This window comes from Symphalangus syndactylus, chromosome X (genome assembly GCF_028878055.3).
Source record: "Symphalangus syndactylus isolate Jambi chromosome X, NHGRI_mSymSyn1-v2.1_pri, whole genome shotgun sequence".
Taxonomy (NCBI): Eukaryota; Metazoa; Chordata; class Mammalia; order Primates; family Hylobatidae; genus Symphalangus; species Symphalangus syndactylus.
In genome coordinates, this window is record NC_072447.2 from 52,055,560 (window position 1) to 52,077,411 (window position 21,852).

At 38.2% G+C, this 21,852-nt stretch overlaps 1 protein-coding gene across 13 annotated transcripts in view; it reads right to left on the minus strand.

Annotated features, from left to right (window-relative positions):
* Window positions 1-21,852, minus strand: part of RPGR (retinitis pigmentosa GTPase regulator) — a 60,085-nt gene that overhangs the window by 7,625 nt on the left and 30,608 nt on the right. For 5 of the 13 annotated variants that reach the window (XM_055267887.2, XM_055267891.2, XM_055267889.2 and 2 more), the window contains 4 exons: window positions 21,241-21,409; window positions 15,304-15,395; window positions 14,850-14,915; window positions 329-514 (listed from right to left, as the gene is read on the minus strand). In XM_055267887.2, coding sequence (XP_055123862.1) covers window positions 329-514; window positions 14,850-14,915; window positions 15,304-15,395; window positions 21,241-21,409 — 513 coding nt within the window. Of the gene's footprint in view, window positions 1-328; window positions 515-5,764; window positions 11,625-14,849; window positions 14,916-15,303; window positions 15,396-21,240; window positions 21,410-21,852 lie in introns of those variants that run through there. The other 8 variants (XM_055267885.2, XM_055267883.2, XM_055267882.2 and 5 more) reach the window with 5 other exon arrangements.

A 21,852-nucleotide genomic window follows, 5' to 3' on the forward strand; every position in this document is an offset into this window, starting at 1 on the left:
GCTCCTAACTTTGCACTTTCAGCATTTCAAGGACTGAGTGCTGAACTTCTTGGTTAATTTCCCAACAGTGTACTATCCTGGCCCATACCATTCTACTTCCACTCATGCGGGAGGCAGAATGCTACCAAGCAGCATTCTAGAAAGCGTGCTAGAGACAAAGTTTGCTTAATTCACAAATAAGCCAAAGCCTTTCTCTTATGGCACATGAATGAAGGTATTCATGGGAGTATTTCTGATCCCAAAGGCAACTAGAATCTGTCCTCTGCGAAACTAGAGAACCCATATGTTTTCTCCCAGGATCTCAGGATTTAAGCACCTATCATCATACCTTTTCAATAGTTTCAGCTGAGCTATCATCATTGGTTCTTTCTGCTCCTTCTGTTTTACTGTGGTAACCTGTAGGAACACTTTCATCATCTCCCACAGTTTTCTTCTTGCTTTCCAGATTTTCAGCATTAATTTCCTCATCCACATCTTCTAGCTTTAGTTCCTCAGTTTTAGAAAATTCATGATCCTGTGACAAAATTGACCATCAGAGAAGAGTAAGATTTTCTTGTTAAAAAACGAGGGATTTGATATTGCTGTCATAAATAATTTATGTCATCTAAAAAAATCATGAAAATATTAATTCAAATATTGAAGCCAAAGAATAAAATACTGCATAGTCCATGCTGAATATCAAGTTACTATATTAACAAGGATTTTACGCATGCCACTCTATTTCAATGACTAGGATTTCCAAAATTCTTACTAGCACCCATGGCAAGGTTACAATGGAAAAAAAAAAAAATACTCTTTCTTGGTTGTCTCAGAATGCTTTCAACCTTGAGAAAAGTTTAAAAAGCTTTCTGTCTACTGTAGCATTATAACATAATCATATCTATATATTATGTTCATTTTCCAAAATATAGGGATTTAGAATCACTTCAGAAGTACGATTCACTGATAGTCATGAGGAAGATAAGTATAATTATTTACATTCCAGGAAAAAAGATAAAGGAACATAGACAGTTTAAATGGTTTGCTCATGGTTATTAAAAGCAGAAGGAAAACCAAACAGAGGCAGAACTTGTTGTATCTGGCTACTGGCCAGCTAATCCAAACGATAAAAGAGGCTGTCTATGGATTTGATAGACTGATAGTAAATCATGGAATGCTTATTAAGTATAGGCAGAAAATATTAGTGTTAGCCTTTATTCTACACTGAGATTTCTTTTTTTTTTTTAACTTTCTAATTTTGGGTGAAATACTCTTGATTGTCATTAAGGTATTAGGTTTCTCATTAGATTCCTCCCCACACTTTTCATTTACACACTTCACTAAAGTTATAACTTTATTTATAGTTTATTATAATTAAGTTTATTATAACTGCTTCTAAAATATGTGAAGCAGTTATCAGTGCCATTTACTCCTTCAAATGACATTTGTACAAAGTTCACCTTGGCAATATTTGCTTCAGACCATATCCCCTTCAACACTGTAATTAGCTTTTGATGGTCAGCTTTCTAGTGGCTGTTTGGCTAAGGATAAAGCTTGGTTGATACTCAACAGAATCTTTAGTAGGTGGTTGGAAAACAATGCCTCTAAAATTTAACTCACCTTTCTTCTGGTAAAAATATAAAATGCGAGAGTCCAGGCTAGGAAGAGGATGTTTATACAGTACACCTTAGTAGTAAACATTAGTGTCATCCTCAGGCCAATTGCAAAGGCGTGGCCTAATAGCATTCCCACTGAGGACAGGAAGCCCTAAGTAAATAAAGCTTTAAGATTTTAAAAAGAGTTTCAGAAGTTACTCAGGAAGAACTAGATTTAGGTTAATCCAAGGTCATGAGGAAATGTATGCAAGAGAGGAATGTGGGAGAAAGGAACATGGTACCAGGGCAGACAGCTATTTCAAATGATGATTGATTAGACTGGGTAAGGTTAACATGAGGTAGTTATCATTTACTTTTAAGTTTTGTATTTGTCTGCATGATTCCAACTGCCTGTTTTTTGTTTTTGTTTGAGACAGGGTCTCACTCTGTCACCCAGGCTGGAGTGCAGTGGCACACAATCTTGGCTCACTGCAACCTCCACCTCCTGGGTTGAAGCGATTCTCCTGCCTCAGCCTCCCGAGTAGCTGCGATTACAGGCACCCACCACCACACCCAGCTAATTTTTGTACTTTTAGTAAAGACGGGGTTTTGCCACGTTGGCCAGGCTGGTCTCAAACTCCTGACTTCAGGTGATCCTCCCGCCTCGGCCTCCCGAAGTGCTAGGATTACAGGCGTGAGCCACCACGCCCAGCCTGATTTCCCCTTTTGAATGACTTATATTGTGTATCATGCCTAGCCAGGTATACCTTATGGGTAGCTAAAATTATCAGAAACAACTTCACTTTGAAAGGGAATGGGAAGATTACTAGATTTAAGACTTACGACTGATAGTTGTCTTCATAAATATACATAAATGAAAGGTTAACTAAAAAGAACAGTGCTCCTGAGACAAGGAATTTCAGATTATGCCCCTCTTTTCACAGAGGGAGGGATCAGTGAGCTGTGTTCCCAGCATAATCCTCAATTACTTGGGAAGCTTGGCTAACCTAGCACCTGGGTCAACTCCAACTGGGCTTGTTAACTGAGGTATTCATGTAACCACAGGATAATATCACGCTATTATAAAAAGACACGTGGGAGTTTTACCTTATTTTAGAAATAAGCAAAACACTCATAACAAACTACAATTTTACTCATTAACTTTAAGCAATCTATAACAATGAAGAACTTTTGGAACTATATCATTTTCTAAATTCGAGAAAGCTATTAGAAAATGACATTTTCACGAGAAATCACATCATAGCACTCACAGACTAAGCACATTTAAAGTTATTCTAAACACATCTGGACGACTATTTGAAGTCACAGAAAGCACTTACCTTTAAACTGAAACAATTTGGGAGTGACTGGCAGAATACTGTCATTTTATGAAAAGAAAGGGTAAAGTTTAAGTACATTCTTGGCACCAGAACCATATAAGATGATGTAAACAGGTAGTCTGAAATGGTCAGTATATGTCTGTGTCTTGCGTTAGGATCACGGTAAAGAAGTGAATGGGCCTGACCTCTCACAAAAGGACCCTTTGTTTCATTGGTCAGGCATGGCACAGTCAGGTGCAGACTCTGGTCTGGCCCAAGGCAACACTTTTCATATTTCTTAAGGAACAGATCAAGAGAGCAAAGGTTCCTACCGAGCTTTCCGTTTACTTAAGAACACAATTACATTGCATGCTTTAAGAAGGAGAGATTGCTGGGATGGGGGCTGGGAGTGGGAAATGACTGAAAGGGGTTAAAGTGAAGCTTCTGGGGGAGCTGGTACTGTGTTTTTCCTTGATTTGGATGCTGATCAGTTTGTGATGGGTGTATTCACTTTGTGAAAAATATATTGAGCGATACATGTATGAGATAGGCACTTTGGTCTGTGGGTATTATAGTTTTCTAAAAGTAATAAAACAAACCAGAACTGTAAAGTATAAAATTTTGTGCTATAATTCAGAATTTCTGACATGCTTCAATGTCATATAGGGTAGAAAATGTTTCCCAGATAGGTTAATATAGCATAAAACTTTGTATTTAAGTTATATCAGGTAGAAAAATCAAAGTTTCAAGTTTTTTTTTTTTTTTAGGACAGGAGAAGTTAACATGTAAGTTCATGTTTTAACTACACTGAAAATCATGGAAGCAGCAGTATGGGGTGGGAAGGACATTAAATACAAAGCCCTAAGCGCTGCTTTCCAAGCCTTAATCTAATCACTCATGGCCTGAGCAGGGCACCCAGTGAATGTATTTTATAGTCTACCTGTAAAATGGAAAAATAACATTAGGAATACCTACCTCAGAGGGTTTGTGTAAAGATTAAAAAGATTATTTACAGAGAAAAATAACATATGAGCAAATACTATATATTTGTATATAAGTATAAATAATTTTGTAGAGGCCCCTCCATAAAAAGTAAGATAGAATTCTTAGTGTGCATTGAGGACTGTCGAAAAACAGTAAGTTTGGACTTTTTTTTCCCCATAATGTCCCAGATCTTATCACTGGAAAATAGTTCATTTAAAACATCCACTTATTTTTGTGTCCTCTATCCATCCTTTTATTGTGAGCAGGAGCCTAGAGTGTGACGCTCCCAGACCCAGGCTTTCCAAAAGTCCAAGAAACATTATTATTATTTGAGACAGGGCCTCACTCTGTCACTCAAGCTGGAGTGCAGTGGCACGATCACAGCTCACTACAGCCTTGACCTTCAGGGCTCAAGCGATCTTCCCACTTCAGCCTCCTGAGTAGGTGGGACTACAGGGTGCACACCACCATGCCTAACTTATCTTTTAATTTTTTGTAGAGAGAGGTTTTTATCATCTTGCCCAGGCTGGTCTTGAACTCCCGGCCTCAAGCAATCTTCCGGCCTCAGCCTCCCAAAGTTCTGGGATTACAGGTGTGAGCCACCACACCTGGCTGAGAAACATTTTTTAAATGTAAAATCTCCTGACATTTCAATGTTGGCAAGCAATATGATTAAAGAAAAAAAAAAACTGCACCAAACAAAGTAAGTCTGCAGGCCAGATTGCACCCATGGGCTGCCAGTTGTGATCTCCAAATTCTTGGTTGATAATACTACTTCATAATCTCTTAAACTCTTCCTTCTTTCTAGGCACCACTCCCTTATGTCATTCCTAATCCTGTATTCTCACCACTGAATACATTCCAGTTTGACTCTGATAGGCAGGCCTACACAAATAAATGTTCAGAGTATAAAATATCTTGCTGGTGAGCATTTTTATTCTCATTTTCAGATTTATTCTGTACTATTTCTCCTTTTTCCTTAGAAGATTTTCTTGTCCATAAACAAATGCATGATCCACAACTATACCTTATGTGCTAATTATTTTTATTTATTCTGGTAACAAGGTTAGGACACAGAGGGAAATGTTCAGTGACAGAAAACACACCTAAATTTTAGGCCAACCACATGAGTGTGATCAGCGTTTCAACACACTTTAAATATTTAGGGGCATTTATTGACTAATGTATGGTGTGTAATAGTTTCACTCCACCTTATACTTAAGCATGATCATTATTGCAATCTACTTTATTCCCACAGATCTATTTCTACATGCCAATTTATATTTTGCTATTATGTTACATTTAAACAAAAGTCAGGTTCACAGGACTAAACTCATGCACATCAGTCAGTGACCTGGAGATTCATGAGTGTAGCTTTGCACCTACCTTGGTGTGATCACAGAGTATAATTAGAGTGATACAAGTTACCATTTGCTGAGTGCCTATAACATGTTTCATGTGTTAGGTAGTTTAATCATCAAAAGTCCCTTCCTTTATCAAATGAGGGAAATAAGACTCAGAAAGGTCAAATAACAACCACCACCACCACCACCACCACCACCACCACCACCACCATCACCACCACCACCACCACCACTTTTCTAGGTGTCCACACAGCTAATCAGTGGAAGGCTGGGATTTTAACTCAGTTCTACTGGACTTTGGAGCCCATGTTTGTTTCCAAACCTGCCCATTTAATTTGAGGATAATAATGGCTGTTCTCACAGACGTTTTTTTTCTCCGCCTCACTAATGTTTAAAGCGTCGCAGATTTTTCTTTTGGTTCATAAGCTCACATCACTAACACTCTATTCTTATGTATATATTAATTATGAACAAAACTTATCTTTTCCCCAGAGTACCAAAGTCTCTGGAGTACACATCTCCCTTCCTAAATTGAGAAATATGCTTAAAAAATTAAATATTTTAAAAATTAAATATCTATACCTGATATTTAATTCTCACAGTTCTGATTCTATTCCTCTGCAGAGCAGATTTCCTGGAGCTCATTCTTTCCTGGCAATGTGGGTTCTGCCCCTGGCCCTCTACTAGGCTGTCTCCTAGAGGCTCTCTCTGCAGCTACTACCACTCCTTCCTCTCTGAAACCCCTTCTTTGGCCTGGGTGGTATCTCTCTTTCCTAGTAAGTGTGCTCCCACACGTCCTTCTCAGACTTCACTTTCTCAACCTCTCCCTTACCTACTGACATTTCTCTGAATTCTGTCTTCAACTGTCCTCCATTCACACTAGGAACACTTCCTTTCAGTCAAATCCAGTTTTAACTACATCTATGAGCTGGCGATACTCAGCAATCTCCGTGAGCTCCAGATCCATACATGTATCTGCCTCCTGAACATCTCCTACAGATAATCTAAAATCAACAGTAAAAAACTGTCTCCCAAACCTGCTGCTGCTCCCTTATTCTCGATCTTGCTGAATAGCACTCTTTCTACTCAGTTCTCCAGGTCAGAAACAAGAAAAGCTTGGCCTTTCCTTCTTCCATGGTCACATTTTATTTTTGCTATGCAAGTTTCTCTATAGTGAAATAATAGAAGACATTTCAGTTTCACTCACCTTGACTGCTGCTGTTCAGCAGCGGCAGCAGCAGCAGTTTCTGTGGTAGGTAATCCTTTGCAGCTTAGCTTAAAGTCTTTTTCAGCCAGAGTCCTCATTAGGAAATGTAACTCAGTGGATTCTATATATACTACTCACACTTCCCTCAATAATGATCAGTAATAAACTACTATAAAAGCCTGAACAACCAGCAAATGGGAACAATAAAGAAGGAACCAGTTATTTTAATCTATGTAACCAAGTGTTAATTCATGAGGGACAAAGTGGTCTCATTCTTAAGCTTCCTTTTTTTTCTCCTAAGATATATAAAATTTACAAACATGTAAATCACTTCTGTCGATGAAAGCCTGGCTAGACCTGGGTCTTTTGTACCCCAACCCACCCCTAACCCACAATACACTCCTCTCCATAAACTTTTTGAGGGTACTAGACCTGCCACATGTGATTAAATAAATGTTTGCCCAACAGTGGGCACAGAAAGTTAGTGTGTGCTTAGTAGTTTAGGATAAGTTTACTTTAGTATAACTACTAGTTAGTTTGAATGTGGGGTCACTTTGGTGACGAGACTTAAGATTTTTTATTGAGGAAAAAGGAATTGCAGAAAATCTGGATGTAACAGAGCTCTAGCTGGTAATGAACAACTGCTGTTCCTATAGAATCCCTTAGGTCACTCATTCTCATTCTATAATTTTCCAGATGAAGAAATTGAGGACTGCAAAGCTAAGAGACTAGCCCAAGTTCGGACAGTTCAAAAGCACAAAACCAGAAGAAGGGCTTTGGTCTCAAAGTGACTAGGGAGGCCAGTGTTTTCCACTAGAAAACAATGCTTGCATGAACTACCACTTCTAAAGAGCACAAAATGTTTTTGGCCAAGGAAATGTGAAGAAATGCTATTTAAACATGGACATATAGACCAGGTTTAATACTGAGATGGGTGTATTTTAGAACGTTGTTTCAGTATTACTGGCTGATTATCTCTTCAGTAGAAGATGAATGCCCATAGCTATTACATTAATAACTTGAGTTTAAGAGTTTCTCATTTCCCTGGAGGTTTTTTTCTTTATGAACTCTGTGTCATCCATCTTAATCATTTTAAGTCTACTTTTTAAATAATCATGTTCGACACATATATTTTTATCATAGTATTAATTCTTTTCTACTATCCCTTAATGAATGTGGTCAAATTTGATAAAGCACTGCAATGCCAAATCAGTACATTTGGTTAGTTAGGGGAAGCTGCCAGAGATCCTTGCAGCTAAGGCAAAATTTATAAATGCTCCTAGGAAATCCTTTACTTCATACAATTCTAGACTTTTTCCTCATATTCTTTCTCACTCAGAGAATCAAATGTGCAAAGAATTCAACTACACAAAATTCACAGGAAGTTTCTCATCAAAATCCTCCTTAATAAAACTAAGTATAAGAAATCTCTCATGTCCAGGATATAAAAGGGACTATGAAAGGAAATCAGTTGAAAAAGGAGCCACAAATAAACTATCAGATAAATTAGCTGCATTACGTACATGGAAAATTTTAAGAGACAATTGAAATTACTCTAGTGGAAATCTAGCCTCTCTAAAATTCAATATCTAATACTAGACAGTTTATCTTTTCACAAAGAATTTCTGACTATATACATTTAATTTTTTATTTTACTTGAAACATTCTGACAAGCAACAGACAAACTGAAATTACAGAACAGTCAATGAATACATTGAGGGCATATAACACATACCGGAAATGAAGGCTCTGATAAAGTACAGTTAAAGCTTGGAAATGATAGGAGTTTAGAAATAAAAAATTACAGAAGACAAGAGACGTTAAAGCTGTCATAACTTTTCAAGAGTAAAGAAAACAACTGTATAGAAAACTAAATTAATTTTAAAGTGTAATTTTTCTCCCTAAAATGTTTCTTACACGAATAACAATAATGATAGAGTGAATCTGTGAGAATGAAAAGAATTTAAGAGTTAGAAGGGACTGCAGTTATCACATCATCTCATCCACTCCATTTTAGAGATGAAGAAACTGAGGCCCAATGAGTAGCTTTGCCTGGACAAAAAATACTTCAAGTTTTACATATTTCCAGATTATACATTTAAATTAATCACCATTTCATTAGATATACTACTATCTGCCCAGATAGTAACTAAAAGAGATCACGTTTTCGGGATCTAAGCTCTGAACACAGCTGTCACTTTGTAGATTTTTGCAAAAAGAACACATAAAAGGTAAAAGACAATACTTTCTTTAAAATGTTGAGTTGAATGCCTCAGTTGAGTTTTAGAATACCACCCATTATTAGAAAATTATTCTATACAGTAGGTAAACTGTAATCACTAACTTAAAAAAAGTGCTAACATATTTATAGGAAATTAGAAGTTTTTATAGCCCTTAAGCATCTGTGCCATTTAAAAATGGAATGATTTGTATACACAAACAAAACACTCTTGTAGTATATTCCTATTTCCTAAAGCTGCCTTTAATGAATATATAATGTTAATAATCTGATATGACCTTTTAATATTTTCTAGTTATGGTTTTATAATTTGGGGGGGAAATACACGAAAATTTTAGTTTGAGAGAGGCCAAAATTTACCAGTGCCTCTTGTTGTCTTTGGCTCCTTAACACAGCTGCATCAGTTGCTTTTTTTTTTTACTACACATAAAATAACTGACATAAAATCAATTTAGTAACACGTAATGAGTGCCTGTTATATGCAAGGCATTTAAATTGTCTGACTGGCCATAATCAGGTCACATTTAAGGTTTGTTACTTCAATTCCAAATAATGTGGTAATACATTATTCCAGAACTTTTTGGAACCTGGTGGCCCGTTTTCTAAAAGTTGTTTCGCCTGGACTGGCATTTTGGACCTCTGCTCTTTCCCATTTCCCTGTGTGTTAGTAATTGACTTTTTTTGATATGTTTTACGTTTGCCATATTTCACAGATCCTTTTATTTTGCTCACTTTTTTGTACTCTTCTCCATCCTGCCTTTCCTGCCTTTCATTCTCTTCTTCGCCTGTCTCCTGGTACTTCCCCTCTTCTTCCTCCTCCTCTTCTCTGTTCCTCCTGTTTTCTTCTCCTTCCCCCTCCTTTTCCCTTTCTTCTCCTTCCTCCTCTCCTTCCTCTTCCTCTCCTTCTCCCTCTCCTTCCTCCCCTTCCACCTCCCCTTCCTCCTCCCCTTCCACCTCCCCTTCTTCCTCTTCTTCCTCCCCTTCTCCCTCCCTTTCTTCCTCTCCCTCTCCTTCCCTTTCTTCCTCTCCCTCTCCTTCTTCCTCCCCTTCTTCTTCCCCTTCCTCCTCTTCCCCCTCTCCTTCCTCCTCTTCCCCCTCTTCTCCTTCCTCCTCTTCCTCTTCCCCTTCTCCTTCCTCCTCTTCTCCCTCCTCTTCCCCTTCCCCTTCCTCCTCTTCCCCCTCCCCTTCTTCCTCCCCTTCACCTTCTCCTTCCTCCTCTTCCTCTTCCCCTTCTCCTTCCTCTCCTTCCTCCTCCCCTTCCCCTTCTCCTTCCTCCTCTTCTCCCTCCCCTTCTCCTTCCTCCTCTTCCCCCTCCCCTTGTCCTTCCTCCCCTTCCTCCTCCCCTTTCCCTTCTCCTTCCTCCTCTTCCCCCTCCCCTTCTTTTTCCTCTTCCCCCTCCCCTTCCTCCTCTTCCCCCTCCCCTTCCTCCTCTTCCTCTTCCCCCTCTCCTTTCCCCTCCTCTACTTCCCCTCCCTCCTCTTTTTCCTCCCCTTCCCCCTCTGTTTCCTCCTCTTCCCCGTCTCCTTGGTCTCCTGCCTCCTCTCCTTTCTCCTCCTTCCCCGCTCTTTCCTCCTTTTCCCTCTCTCCTTCCTCCTTTTCATGTTCTCCCTCCACTTCTTCCTCTTCTCCTTCCTCTTTCCCTTCTCCCTCCTTCTCCTCCTCTTTCTCTTCTTCTTCTTCTCTGTCTCCCTCCTCTTCTTCTCCTTCTCCATGCTCCTCCTCCCCTCCCTCCTCCATCTCTTGGTTTCTTTCCTTCTGATGGCCTTGCTCCCTCTCCTTTTGCTCCTGCTCTTCCCCATCCCTCTTCTCCCATTCTTCCTTCTCTCCCTCTCCTGGCCTCTCCATTTCTCCTCTACCCTTGTCTTTCTCCCCCTTCTCCTCCCTCTCCTCACCTTGCCAGTGTTCTGCTCCTGAACTACCCTCCTCACAGGTTCCATCCCCTCTAACTTCAGGCCCATCCTCTGCTTCTCCCACTGACTTTGCCTTGCCTTCACTCACCTCTGCTTTGTCTGTAAGGTCATCTGATAGGATCTCTGTTTCCTCCTTTCTTCCTCCATGCACCTTCACATTTTCCTCATTTGCTTCTACCTCTTGCTCCTCTATTCCATTTCCTTCTGAATCCTCTGCTCCTTCCTTCTCCTGTGGGATCTCTGACAAGGGATCACATTTAAAATCATACTTTGCCATGGATTTGGATATTATGGGTTTAGTCTCTTTTTCATTTCCTTGTTCAATCAATTTCCTGCCGTACCATATGTTTTGGTCAGTTTCCACTTCATCATCCTCTTTTTCTCCACTACTAAATTCTATTGCCTCAGGCTGCTGGATTCCATCAGCTATACCCTGCTGACTCTCACTTGCACCTTCCATGTAGCTGTCTGGCTTTTCTACTGATTCTCTTTCACTGTCAAAGACCACATCTTGCTTGCAACTTTCCCTTTTCTTAACAAAATCTTTATTTTCTTCACTCTCAGTATTCATACCTCTATCTGGTAAGTTGCCAAAGAAAGGACTCATATTTTTTGTACTCTTTTCCCTTTTTCTTAAATCCTTCATACCTGCTATTTCTGCCAGTTTAGTTTCCTTCTCACTGTCTATTTCTTCTGCTTCTGATTCCTTCTGACTGTGTCCTCCATCACTTTCCTTTTCTATTTCCTTAGCATCAAGTTGATCAACACCATTATTATTTTCATGTCTAAATACCTCTTTTTGTAAACCCTCTCCATCAGTGTCAGCCTGAGGTCCCACCTGGCCTGAGTCATTACCTACTTCCTCATCTGAAAATGCTTTGATAGTCGTAGCTGGCTGCGTCATGAAAATCCCTTGTGACACATGTTGTTTACATGCTTTCCCTTCTTTCATTTCTTCATATTCATCACTATCATCGTTTTCAGTAAGAGCTGTATCCTGCGTCAGTTCCCCAATTGTTTGTTGTTTCTGTAAATTTTTTGAAGTAATTATCATATGTCATACTATTAGTTGACAAGGACAACTTATCTACTTTAAATACTGCCAAGATTTTACATTTTATAAGTTTGGGAGAATCAAAATAGCAAGTTTTACCAGATATTTTGCTGAAGTTTTGTTTTCTTTAAGGATCATTTGTGCCACTCTCTAGTCTGTGATACATCTAATTTTGATTTAGTAACATGTATCTGTGTTTAATTTTTGATTCTTACTACCTGCCTTAATTTTGCCATTAATCACAATACCATCAGTATTTATTCTCTGCCTCTTTTTCTCAATCCGAATCAATCCTTACATAAAACTTTGAGATTAATTTTGCAAGATGCTATTTAAAAATGTACACTTCTTGGCCTGGCACAGTGGCTCACACCTGTAATCCCAGTACTTTAAGAGGCCAAGGCAGGTGGATCACCTGAGGTCAGGAGTTCAAGACTAGCCTGGCCAACATGGTGAAAACCCGTCTCTACTAAAAGTACAAAAATTAGCCAGGAGTGGTGGCACATGCCTGTAATCCCAGCTACTCGGGAGGCTGAGGCAGGAGAATTGCTTGAACTCGGGAGGCAGAGGTTGCAGTGAGCCAAGATTGTGCCACTGCACTCCAGCCTGGGCAACAAGAGTGAAATTCCATCTCAAAGAAAAAAATGTACACTTTTCTTGTACATAGTACAGCTTAGTATATTTTTCCCACTTTCCTGATCATCTTTAATTTTCAATTTTTTTTTTCTTGAGATGGAGTTTTATTCTATCACCTAGGCTGGAGCTCAGTGGCATGATCTCAGCTCACTGCAGCCTCTGCCTCCTGGGTTCCAGCGATTCTCCCACCTCAGCCTCCTGAGTAGCTGGGACTATGGGTGCATGCCACCACATCCAGCTAACTTTTGTATTTTTAGCAGAGATGAGGTTTCACCATGATGGCCAGGCTGGTCTCAAACTCCTGACCTCAAGTGATCTGCCCATCTTGGCCGCCCAAAGTGCTGGGATTACAAGCATGAGCCACCACGCCTGGCCTAATTTTCAAATTTTCATTTGTCTTTTGAGTCCACAAAATTCACAAAATAAATAAAAATGTAAAATTTGAAAAAAACGAATAGTCCACTCCTAGAACTGAAGAAACTGCACATGAAATGTTTTTTATCTATAAACTAAATAATAATGAATATATTTTTCTTTTCTAAACAAAATCTTCATGAGTTTTCAAATTTTTGACCTTCCTTGCATTGATTATATTATTTAATTATAATAATTTCTATAAATGAAAGAACACTAAGAGGAAAGAATATTAAGTGTAAAATGTAAGATTTGTATAAAAACTATGAAATCAAGCACTGACATTTGAATAATATATTAACAATATAAAATTAATTTCCTGCTGGACAAAATAAGGCATAACCAAATTGTTGATCTAAATTCTACAAACAAGCTAATGGATGCAAATATCTAATGAATTTGGGTCTCTGGATAGTAAAACCTCACTAATTCAAATTTTATAAATTGTGATGAGTTAGGCCTAGGAAGAGATTCCTATTGTGCCAAAGAAATTATTAAAACATGACAAGTTAAAAATTAACCAGTTAATACACAGAAATAGTATAATAAATCTTTTCTCATTTACTAAAGTAGGCCTGGTAGGGCCTAAACTTAAAAAGACTATAGAAAGTATAAAATATATTGTCAGCTTAAAAGGAATTGCTTTCCGTTTCTGGTTGTTCTTGGTCTTGCTCTTTAAAAAGTCATGATTCTTTTAAGAGCCCTAAGAGAGGAAGGCCCAGTTGCCAGAACTGATTTCTGAAGGCACATGCCTTTCTTTCCCTAGCACAATAAAGCAGCCCAGAAGAGGGAGAGCCTGGAGTCTAAGGGAAGAGGAAGGAAAGACACAAGAAAGGTGTCTGCTTGGAAGTACAGTCAGTCAAAAATCAGTCAATATTCACTGAGCTTCTACAACTGTGTTCGAACAGCTCTCCCATATTTAAAGGAATGCTGTTATTCCCATGCCTTTCAGTATTATAGATAGAACGAATGAGGACTAGCTCTAAATTTTAACAATTTAGCATGATTCTCTTGCACTTCAGTGACTTCAATTTTAAGAGTTTTAAACTTGAAAACATGTCAAAGACACTATAAATAGAAATTAAATATTTTTTATAGACTTCTTCCCTCAATTTACATTTCTCCAATTTACTTTCCTAATCCTCTAATCCTCATTCATTCATTGCACTAGTCCTTAAAGCTAGGAAAAGCAAAGGATTTCAGGGCAGGCCTTTATCTCTCTATGGTTGTGAAAACCACAGCCTATTCCCTTCTTTTGCAATTTGTTATTCATTAAAAGTCTTTCTTTCCTACCCATGAACAGTCTCTAATTTCCAAATGTTTAATCTTATTTTTATGCTATCAATTTCTTGATAAATTAAAGCTCAACCAAATATTGGAAAAGGTTATCAAAGATTTTCACTAAAATCACAAAATTTTAAAACTAAAAAAGATATTAATATCATTCAGTAAAGTCAGCATAGTAATTAATTCAAAGTCATACTCAACCAAAGTCAGAGAGCCACTCTATCAATAAATGGTAGTCTTTTCCTATACGTAAGAACTGCAATCGGCCGGGCGTGGTGGCTCACGCTTGTAATCCCAGCACTTTGGGAGGCCGAGGCGGGTGGATCACGAGGTCAAGAGACCGAGACCACGGTGAGACCACGGTGAAACCCCGTCTCTACTAAAAAATGCAAAAAATTAGCCGGGTGTGGTGGTGGGCGCCTGTAGTCCCAGCTACTTGGAGAGGCTGAGGCAGGAGAATGGTGTGAACCCGGGAGGCGGAGCTTGCAGTGAGCCGAGATCGCACCACTGCACTCCAGCCTGGGCGACAGAGCGAGACTCCGTCTCAAAAAAAAAAAAAAAAAAAGAACTGCAATCATAACCTATGGCTTGACAGAAGGAAAAGTATGGCTATTATAACTTAAGTTAGTGATCCCAAAGAGCACATTTCAGCAATAAAATGCTTCCAGTGTTGTTTCTTTACAGAAAATACATACCATCAGAACAAGGCAAAATGGAGGTTATCTACATTGTATCCCTCTGTCTTTTAAATTCTAAAGTAAGTAAATGCTTACGTTTCTTGTGTTCTTTCCAAAAACCATCCAAAAAATTAACTTAAACTGCTCTCACCAACAATAATGAAAATAAATCTCCATATTATACCTTTTGTTTCTGAACTGGTGATAATTTTAATGACTTTTCATTGGAATTCAGGCTCATGATGTGTGTCTGAAATAAATAAAAAATATATATTATAAAAAGAATACAGTATATATACTATATATTTGTATATAGTACAAATATATAGTATATTTTCAATTATATATATACATTTATATATATATATATATATATATATATATATATATAAAATGAAGGGAAAACAGTTCAGATAGTAATAGAATCTGCTCTCAATTGCCATACTAATAATGTGAGGATCAAAACAAATTTTATTGTATGTGAATTATATCTAAATATAGTTGGTTAAAAAATAAACAAAGTAAGAAACAAGAAAGAGGCTTTCATGTATAGGAGTATAGGAAGTATACACACATTCACATACACAATGAACTAAAATTCAAACTCATATTTAGATAAATAGATAGGAAATCATTACCATGTTTAAGATATCAGTAGTTTCTCCAAGGCTTTCTACGGTTGAAGAATTATCTATCTCTGCTTCTTTGGTCATTTCATCTAGCAAATAATCTGAATGATTAAATGGGAAAAAGGAATCCAGATTTCAACAGAAAAGTGAAAGGCAACTGGACAGAAAACAGAAATTATTCTATAATATAAAGTGTAGGTATAATTTTACTAAAAGTCCTTTAACCTCATGTCAGGGAAATTGAAAAGAATTCATTCACAGTGACACAGGTTTTAAAATCTTTGTGAAAGTTTAAAAATGTTGACACCAATAGGATTACAATTGTTTCATTCATATGAACAGGCAAACACTATTCCTTTGGGATAAATAACTACCCAGGTATCAAGCACTGTAATAGCTAGTCCTAAGAAGGGCCCCAATGACCTACATCCTCCTGGTGTTCATACTCTTGTGTAGTTCCCTTGCCCATTATACCAGGTTGGTCCATATGTGCACAGCCAGTAAAATAAAGCAGATGTAATTGTGATTGCATTATAGCTTCTGTTTTGGTTATACACGTATGCGCACTTGTGCTCGCTCTCGCTCTCTTGCTCTCTCTCTCTCTCTCCTTCCACCCCTGGCTACACTCATGCACTTCTTCTCTTTCTCTCTAATCACTTGCTCTGTAGGAGTCCATGTTGTGAGCATCTCAAGGAAGTGAGGCCTCCTGCCAATGGCCATGTGAATGAGCTTGGAAGTGGATCTTCCAGCTTCAGTCAAGCCTTCAGATAACTGCAGCCCCATCTGACAGTGTGACTGCAACCCCATCTGACAATGTGACTGCAACCCTATGAAAGAACCTGGGCCAGAACCACCCAGCTAAGCTGCTGCTGGACTCCTGATTCTCAGAAACTGTGCGAAATAATAAATGCTTTTTGTTTTAACCTACTAAGTTTTAGGGTCATTTTTTAAATGTAGCAACAGATAACTAGTATAAGCACCTAGAAAACTGCAAGGTTATTACATCATAAAGCAGATAATTAAAAGTCATAGGCTCTACTTGACTTTACATTTTTCTCAATTTCTCACTATGCCCTCATTGATCACTGATACATTTGGAAGTAGCTCCTTAATGAAGTCTTCACTAAAAAATGACAGTCCACACTGATCCCTCCCCTTTAAATCCACTGAATTGAATGAGCAAATAACCATTTGGTATTTATTCCATGTGTGGTAATATGCAGAATAGCAATGTAAGTAATTGCTAATTCTTTTTTATTTTTTATCGTCTATATTTAAGGTATAAAACAGATGTTTTGATATACATATACTAATAAGTTCATTAAGTATTAGCAATTACAATTTTGTTGTTTGTTGTTAAAAAATTGTAATTGCTATTTCTTAATGAAGTTACAGTCTATGAGAAATTACATCTGTATGCTGGGAATGAGGAAACGTTTCACTACAGAGGTACATAGAAAGATGAGTAGAATTCTGAGAGGCAGAGATGGAGGTGTAAGGGGAAGACAATGAAGCCCATTCCTAATGAGGCAGCAGAACAGTAGTCTGAGCAAATAAGTAGAGGAAAGAAGCTTGTCTTGAGGGCTTACCAAGTGCCAGAAACATATGCTTTTATATATGTTATATTGACCCTATGACAACAAGGAAGGTTAAGTATTATATCCTCATTTTGTAAATGAAGAAATTAAGTTTCAGTGACTGTTGGTATCCAGTGTCAATCTTAGGTCTGTCTGACTCCACAGCTCTTGTTCTTTCCACTAAGTTAGACTGAAGAGATCAGTCTGATCAAAATTAAGAGTCAGCAAACTTTTTCTCTAAACGGCCATATAGTAAACATCTTAGGCTTCCTGGGCCATATGGTCTGTGTCCTAACTAACCTATGACATCGTAGCAGAAAGAAGCCACAGACAATACATAAAGGAATGGGTGTGGCTGGGTTCCAATAAAACTTCATTTATAAAAACAGGTAGCCAGCTAGATTTGGCCCACGAGCCATTATTTGTAGACTACCATAATACATTACTACCATAATACTACGTATTACCAAATGAACATTGAAGGATACTACCTATTACCAAATGAAGATTATAAGGAAAAGACTATTGAGAGATAAAGCTAGAATTTGGAATTATATGGGAAAATTAACACTTATTTTCATAAATATTAGGAATTCACTGAAGACACTGGAGCACATGGAAACTGAATTGCACCTGAGGAAGATCAATGTGGAAAGTGCTATGCAGGATAGACTGGAGAGGGCAGAGAATATAGGTTTGGAAAATACATAGCAGATTATTTAAGCAGATGGCCTTGCCTCAGATTTGACTGAGAAAACAGAAGTGATCATATCTAATCCACTTGATCTTCTCACCAACAAACATAAACAACTACCTATATTTGTACCCAAGTTCTCATTTGCCTGTTAAAATGTAGGATGTGTTTTTCCTGTTACCAAAGACCGCTCTCTATGCCGGCCCCTCCTGTTTTGCAAGAGCTTTGCAACTTTGGTTATACTTTCTCTCCTCTGTGCTCTCTCTCTCTCCAGGACTACTGGCTCATTCATTACCATACAAATGTGCTCCAATATTTTCTATTGAGCCCACATCCCCCTCTAGCTGCCAGACCATTTCTCTGCTCCACTTTATCAGCAAATACTCAAAGGAATTTCTGCTCATCTTATCTCCCTTCAATCCCTCATTCCCCATTCATAACTCAAAGTCTTAACATTCTGGCTTCTTCCCTGATCTTCCCCTAGAACTGCTCTTGTCGAGGTCACCAGTAAACTCCATTATACCAAATCCATTGGATACTTCTTTGAGCTATTTTCCCTCGATCTTTGAGTGGTACTTTGCATTCACGACACTACGCTGTCCTAATTTCCCACCTCCTGCCTTACTGGCTGAAAAAGCTGAGGAAGGCTTCTTTGCTGGCTCTTCCTTCTCTACCCCTCAAATGTTAGATGTTCTTAGGGATACATTCTGGGCCCTCTTCTCTTCTGACTCTACTCTCCAGCAGGTGATTTCACCAACATCCATAGATTTTATTATTATTTTAAATAGAGAGAGGGGGTCTTGCTGTGTTGCCCAGGCTGGTCTCAACCTCCTAGCTTCAAGCAATCCTCCTACCTCAGCCTCTCAAAATACTGGGATTACAGGCGTAAGTTACCATGCCCATTTCTTTTAAATATCATCTCTATGTTGATGGCTTCCAAATTTATATTTCTAGTCCAGGGCTCTCTTCTAAACTTTAGGCTTGTGTTTCAACAATCAGCTTGATATTTCTACTTGGATGCCTCACAGATCTCAAATTTCTTCCTCAAACGTGTTCTTAGTTCGAGGCTTAGTTCTTAAATTTCGTCCTCAAACGTGTCAAGCTTCCCCTTGCTTAGGAATCATCCTTGATTCCTCACTTTAATTCACACCTATGTGTGCTGCATTAATAAGTTTAGCAAGTCCAGTTGGTTTTTATGTCTATAATGTATTTCACATCTTCCCTCTTCTCTTTTCTTTTTCTTTTCTCCATCTCCACTGCAAACACCTTGGTCCATACACTATCATCTCTTGCAAAGGGCTCACAAATATTCTTCCTATTTCTAGTCTGGCCTCTGTATAATCTATATGGAGGTAGAAGTGATCATCATCATCTTAAAGTGGAAATAGGATTGGAATACATCAGTCTACTGCTTAAAATCTTTTAATGACTTTCTATTGCACTTAAGAAAAACATTCATATCAAGTAGGTCTCTCATGGCCTATAAAACCACAAATAATTTTTCACCGCTCTTTCTCCAATACTGCTTTATCTTACGCTTTCCCTCACTTTCTAACCCCACTGGTTGTCTTTTTCTTCTTAACTGCCTCCAAACCTTTGCCTATATTATTTTCTTTGCCTGAAATACATCTAGTCTCCCTGTGTAGCCATCTCTTTCTTATCCTTTAGCTTAAATGACACCTCCTTAGTAAGACATATCCTGATCCACTTTCCTCCATTATAAAGACTGAAGTCTGTGAATGATTTAGAAAGTTAAAGTATATGTTAGATACAACTTTCAAAATATGGTTTCTTAAGAGAGTGTTAGCAGTCACAAAAAGACAAGAGATGGCATTTCCTTTTGATCTAGCTACAAAATCATGCATATTTTCACATTCAAATCCCTGAGACTGAGAAACAATTTTCCCTAAACCATAAATGTCTTTTTTCCTTGTACACACTACATACTGCTTGTCAGAATCTACTACTTTTTCCATGTCCAGGGCTGAAGAGTACCATTAGACACTGATTCTTATTTCAAAAGAAAACATACAAAAGTTGTGGGTCAGGTGCAAGAAATCAGCTCATTATCAAGGTCCTAGTTATATATAATATCCCATTCCCATGGCCCACAATTCTTACCTGAGTTCCCAATCCTTTATTACCTCAACCCTTTGCCTAGCTTCCTGATCTCAAAGATACACAAATTATCTGTTCCTAGTCCCTGATTCTTAGTCCCTGATGACAGGTTTATCTTCTTAATTTCAAATCTACTGCTTACTTTCTGATCTCCTGGTCCTGGTTTCTTGTCCTACCTCTATCAAATAGAGAAATATGTTGGCTATTACAACTAAAACTGCTATGAACCTTCAAAAAAAGAAATATGTTTTGAAACTTACAGTAATTTTCAGAAAAGGAATGTCTCCTTCAAAAATTATTTGCCATTGGCTGGGCACGGTGGCTCATGCCTGTAATCCCAGCACTTTGGGAGGCCGAGGTGGGTGGATCACAAAGTCAGGAGATCGAGACCATCCTGGCTAACATGGTGAAACCCCATCTCTACTAAAAAAATACAAAAAATTAGCCGGGCGTGGTGGCGGGCACCTGTAGTCCCAGCTACTCGGGAGACTGAGGCAGGAGAATGGCTTGAACCCAGGAGGCAGAGCTTGCAGTGAGCCGAGATTGTGCCACTGCACTTCAGCCTGGGTGACAAAGCGAGACTCCGTCTCAAAAAAAAAAAAAATTATTTGCCATTTACTTTAAAAAATATATGTGTCGTTGGAACAACAATTTTAAAACAGGAGAATCCCTACATTTAATTAAGAGAGAATATTCCCTTTCTAGATGTCCTGCAGTAACATACAGACACTCCTAAGATACACAAATTATCTCTAAAGAAAATTACTTAGAATAGGTATAGAACAGTGAAAGAGCTGGGATTACAAATTAAAACATGAAATCTGTAATAGGTACTGATGTAAAGGTATTAATATTAATCATAACAACATTTACTGAGGTGTTTCTAGAGGTGCTGGCCTCAATGCTAATTATTTTATATGCCTGATCTCACTGAATCCTCACAATCACTCTCTGAAGTCAGTATTATTAAATAAATTTCAAAGACAAGGAAACTGAGGCTTAGAGAGGTCAAGTAACTTTCCCAAAGTCAGTCACACAGCTAGTAAATGTCAAAACTGGCTTTTGACCCCAGTTTAACTCCATATTCCATGCTCTTAACTGCTACGTTATACTGCCTAAATATAGAATTTCACATAGATCCAGAAGACCTGTATTCAAATTCTGACCACTTCATTTATAAGCTAAGTGACCTTGGGCAAGTCACTTGATCTCTGCAAGCCTTGCTTTTCTCATCTCTAAAACGAGGACTATAACTCCCTCCTAAGTTCATCGAGTGGTTTCGGGGTTTAAAGGGGATAAAGTTAAGGAAGGTCCTATGACTGTTATCCACTGCTCTATAAAGATATGCTGCTGTGGTTACATGGCAGTCTTAGGAGCACTGATGGTGCTTTCTATTTGTAAGGATATTCCTGGATTTGAATTCAAATGAGGGATGTTAGGCTCTAACCAGGGAGAAAACAATTTAAATAACTGGAGAAAACATCTTAAGATAAACATAAAAACAACAGGAATAAAAGGCACATTTATCCTGAGAGCAGACAGAGTAGCAAATGTTACCTGGTTCCTCTGGCTGCATGAGGTCCTGTTCAGATAAGTCGCTCTCTTGGAGGTTACTCTCAGAACATCGTGGAAAGACTGAATTCGGGGGAAAACAAGCAGAAAGGCCAAGAGTCCCTTCTATTAGAGGTAGTGTTCTCTTCATTGAAAAACAATCTGGAGAACTCTCCTTTAAAATAAGCAGGTTAAACAAATTATTTCATGATGTTATATACTTAATATTGATATAAACTTTCCTAAAAGTTGCTAAAATATTTAAGAGAAAGAGTTCAAAGTATGCCAACACTCCACAACATTTACTTCTTAATAATCCGCAAAGGCTCAAAAACATTTTGCTCTGTTGTCTCTGTATCTTAGTTGCTCTAAATTTCAATTTGGAAGCTTTTTTTTTCCACATGATGGGGAAAAGTGTGTGTGCATTTTCTCTACACTCCCTAAGAAACAAAAATTACTTAGGAGATGTAAATTAACAACAACTACAAAACACTGATGGGGTATTTCTCAACTTTTCCATATATGCTTTTTCATAATAAAACACCAGATTTAACCTTTTTACTTCAAAAGAAATATGTTGGCTATTACAAATAAAACTGCTATGAACCTTAAAAAAAA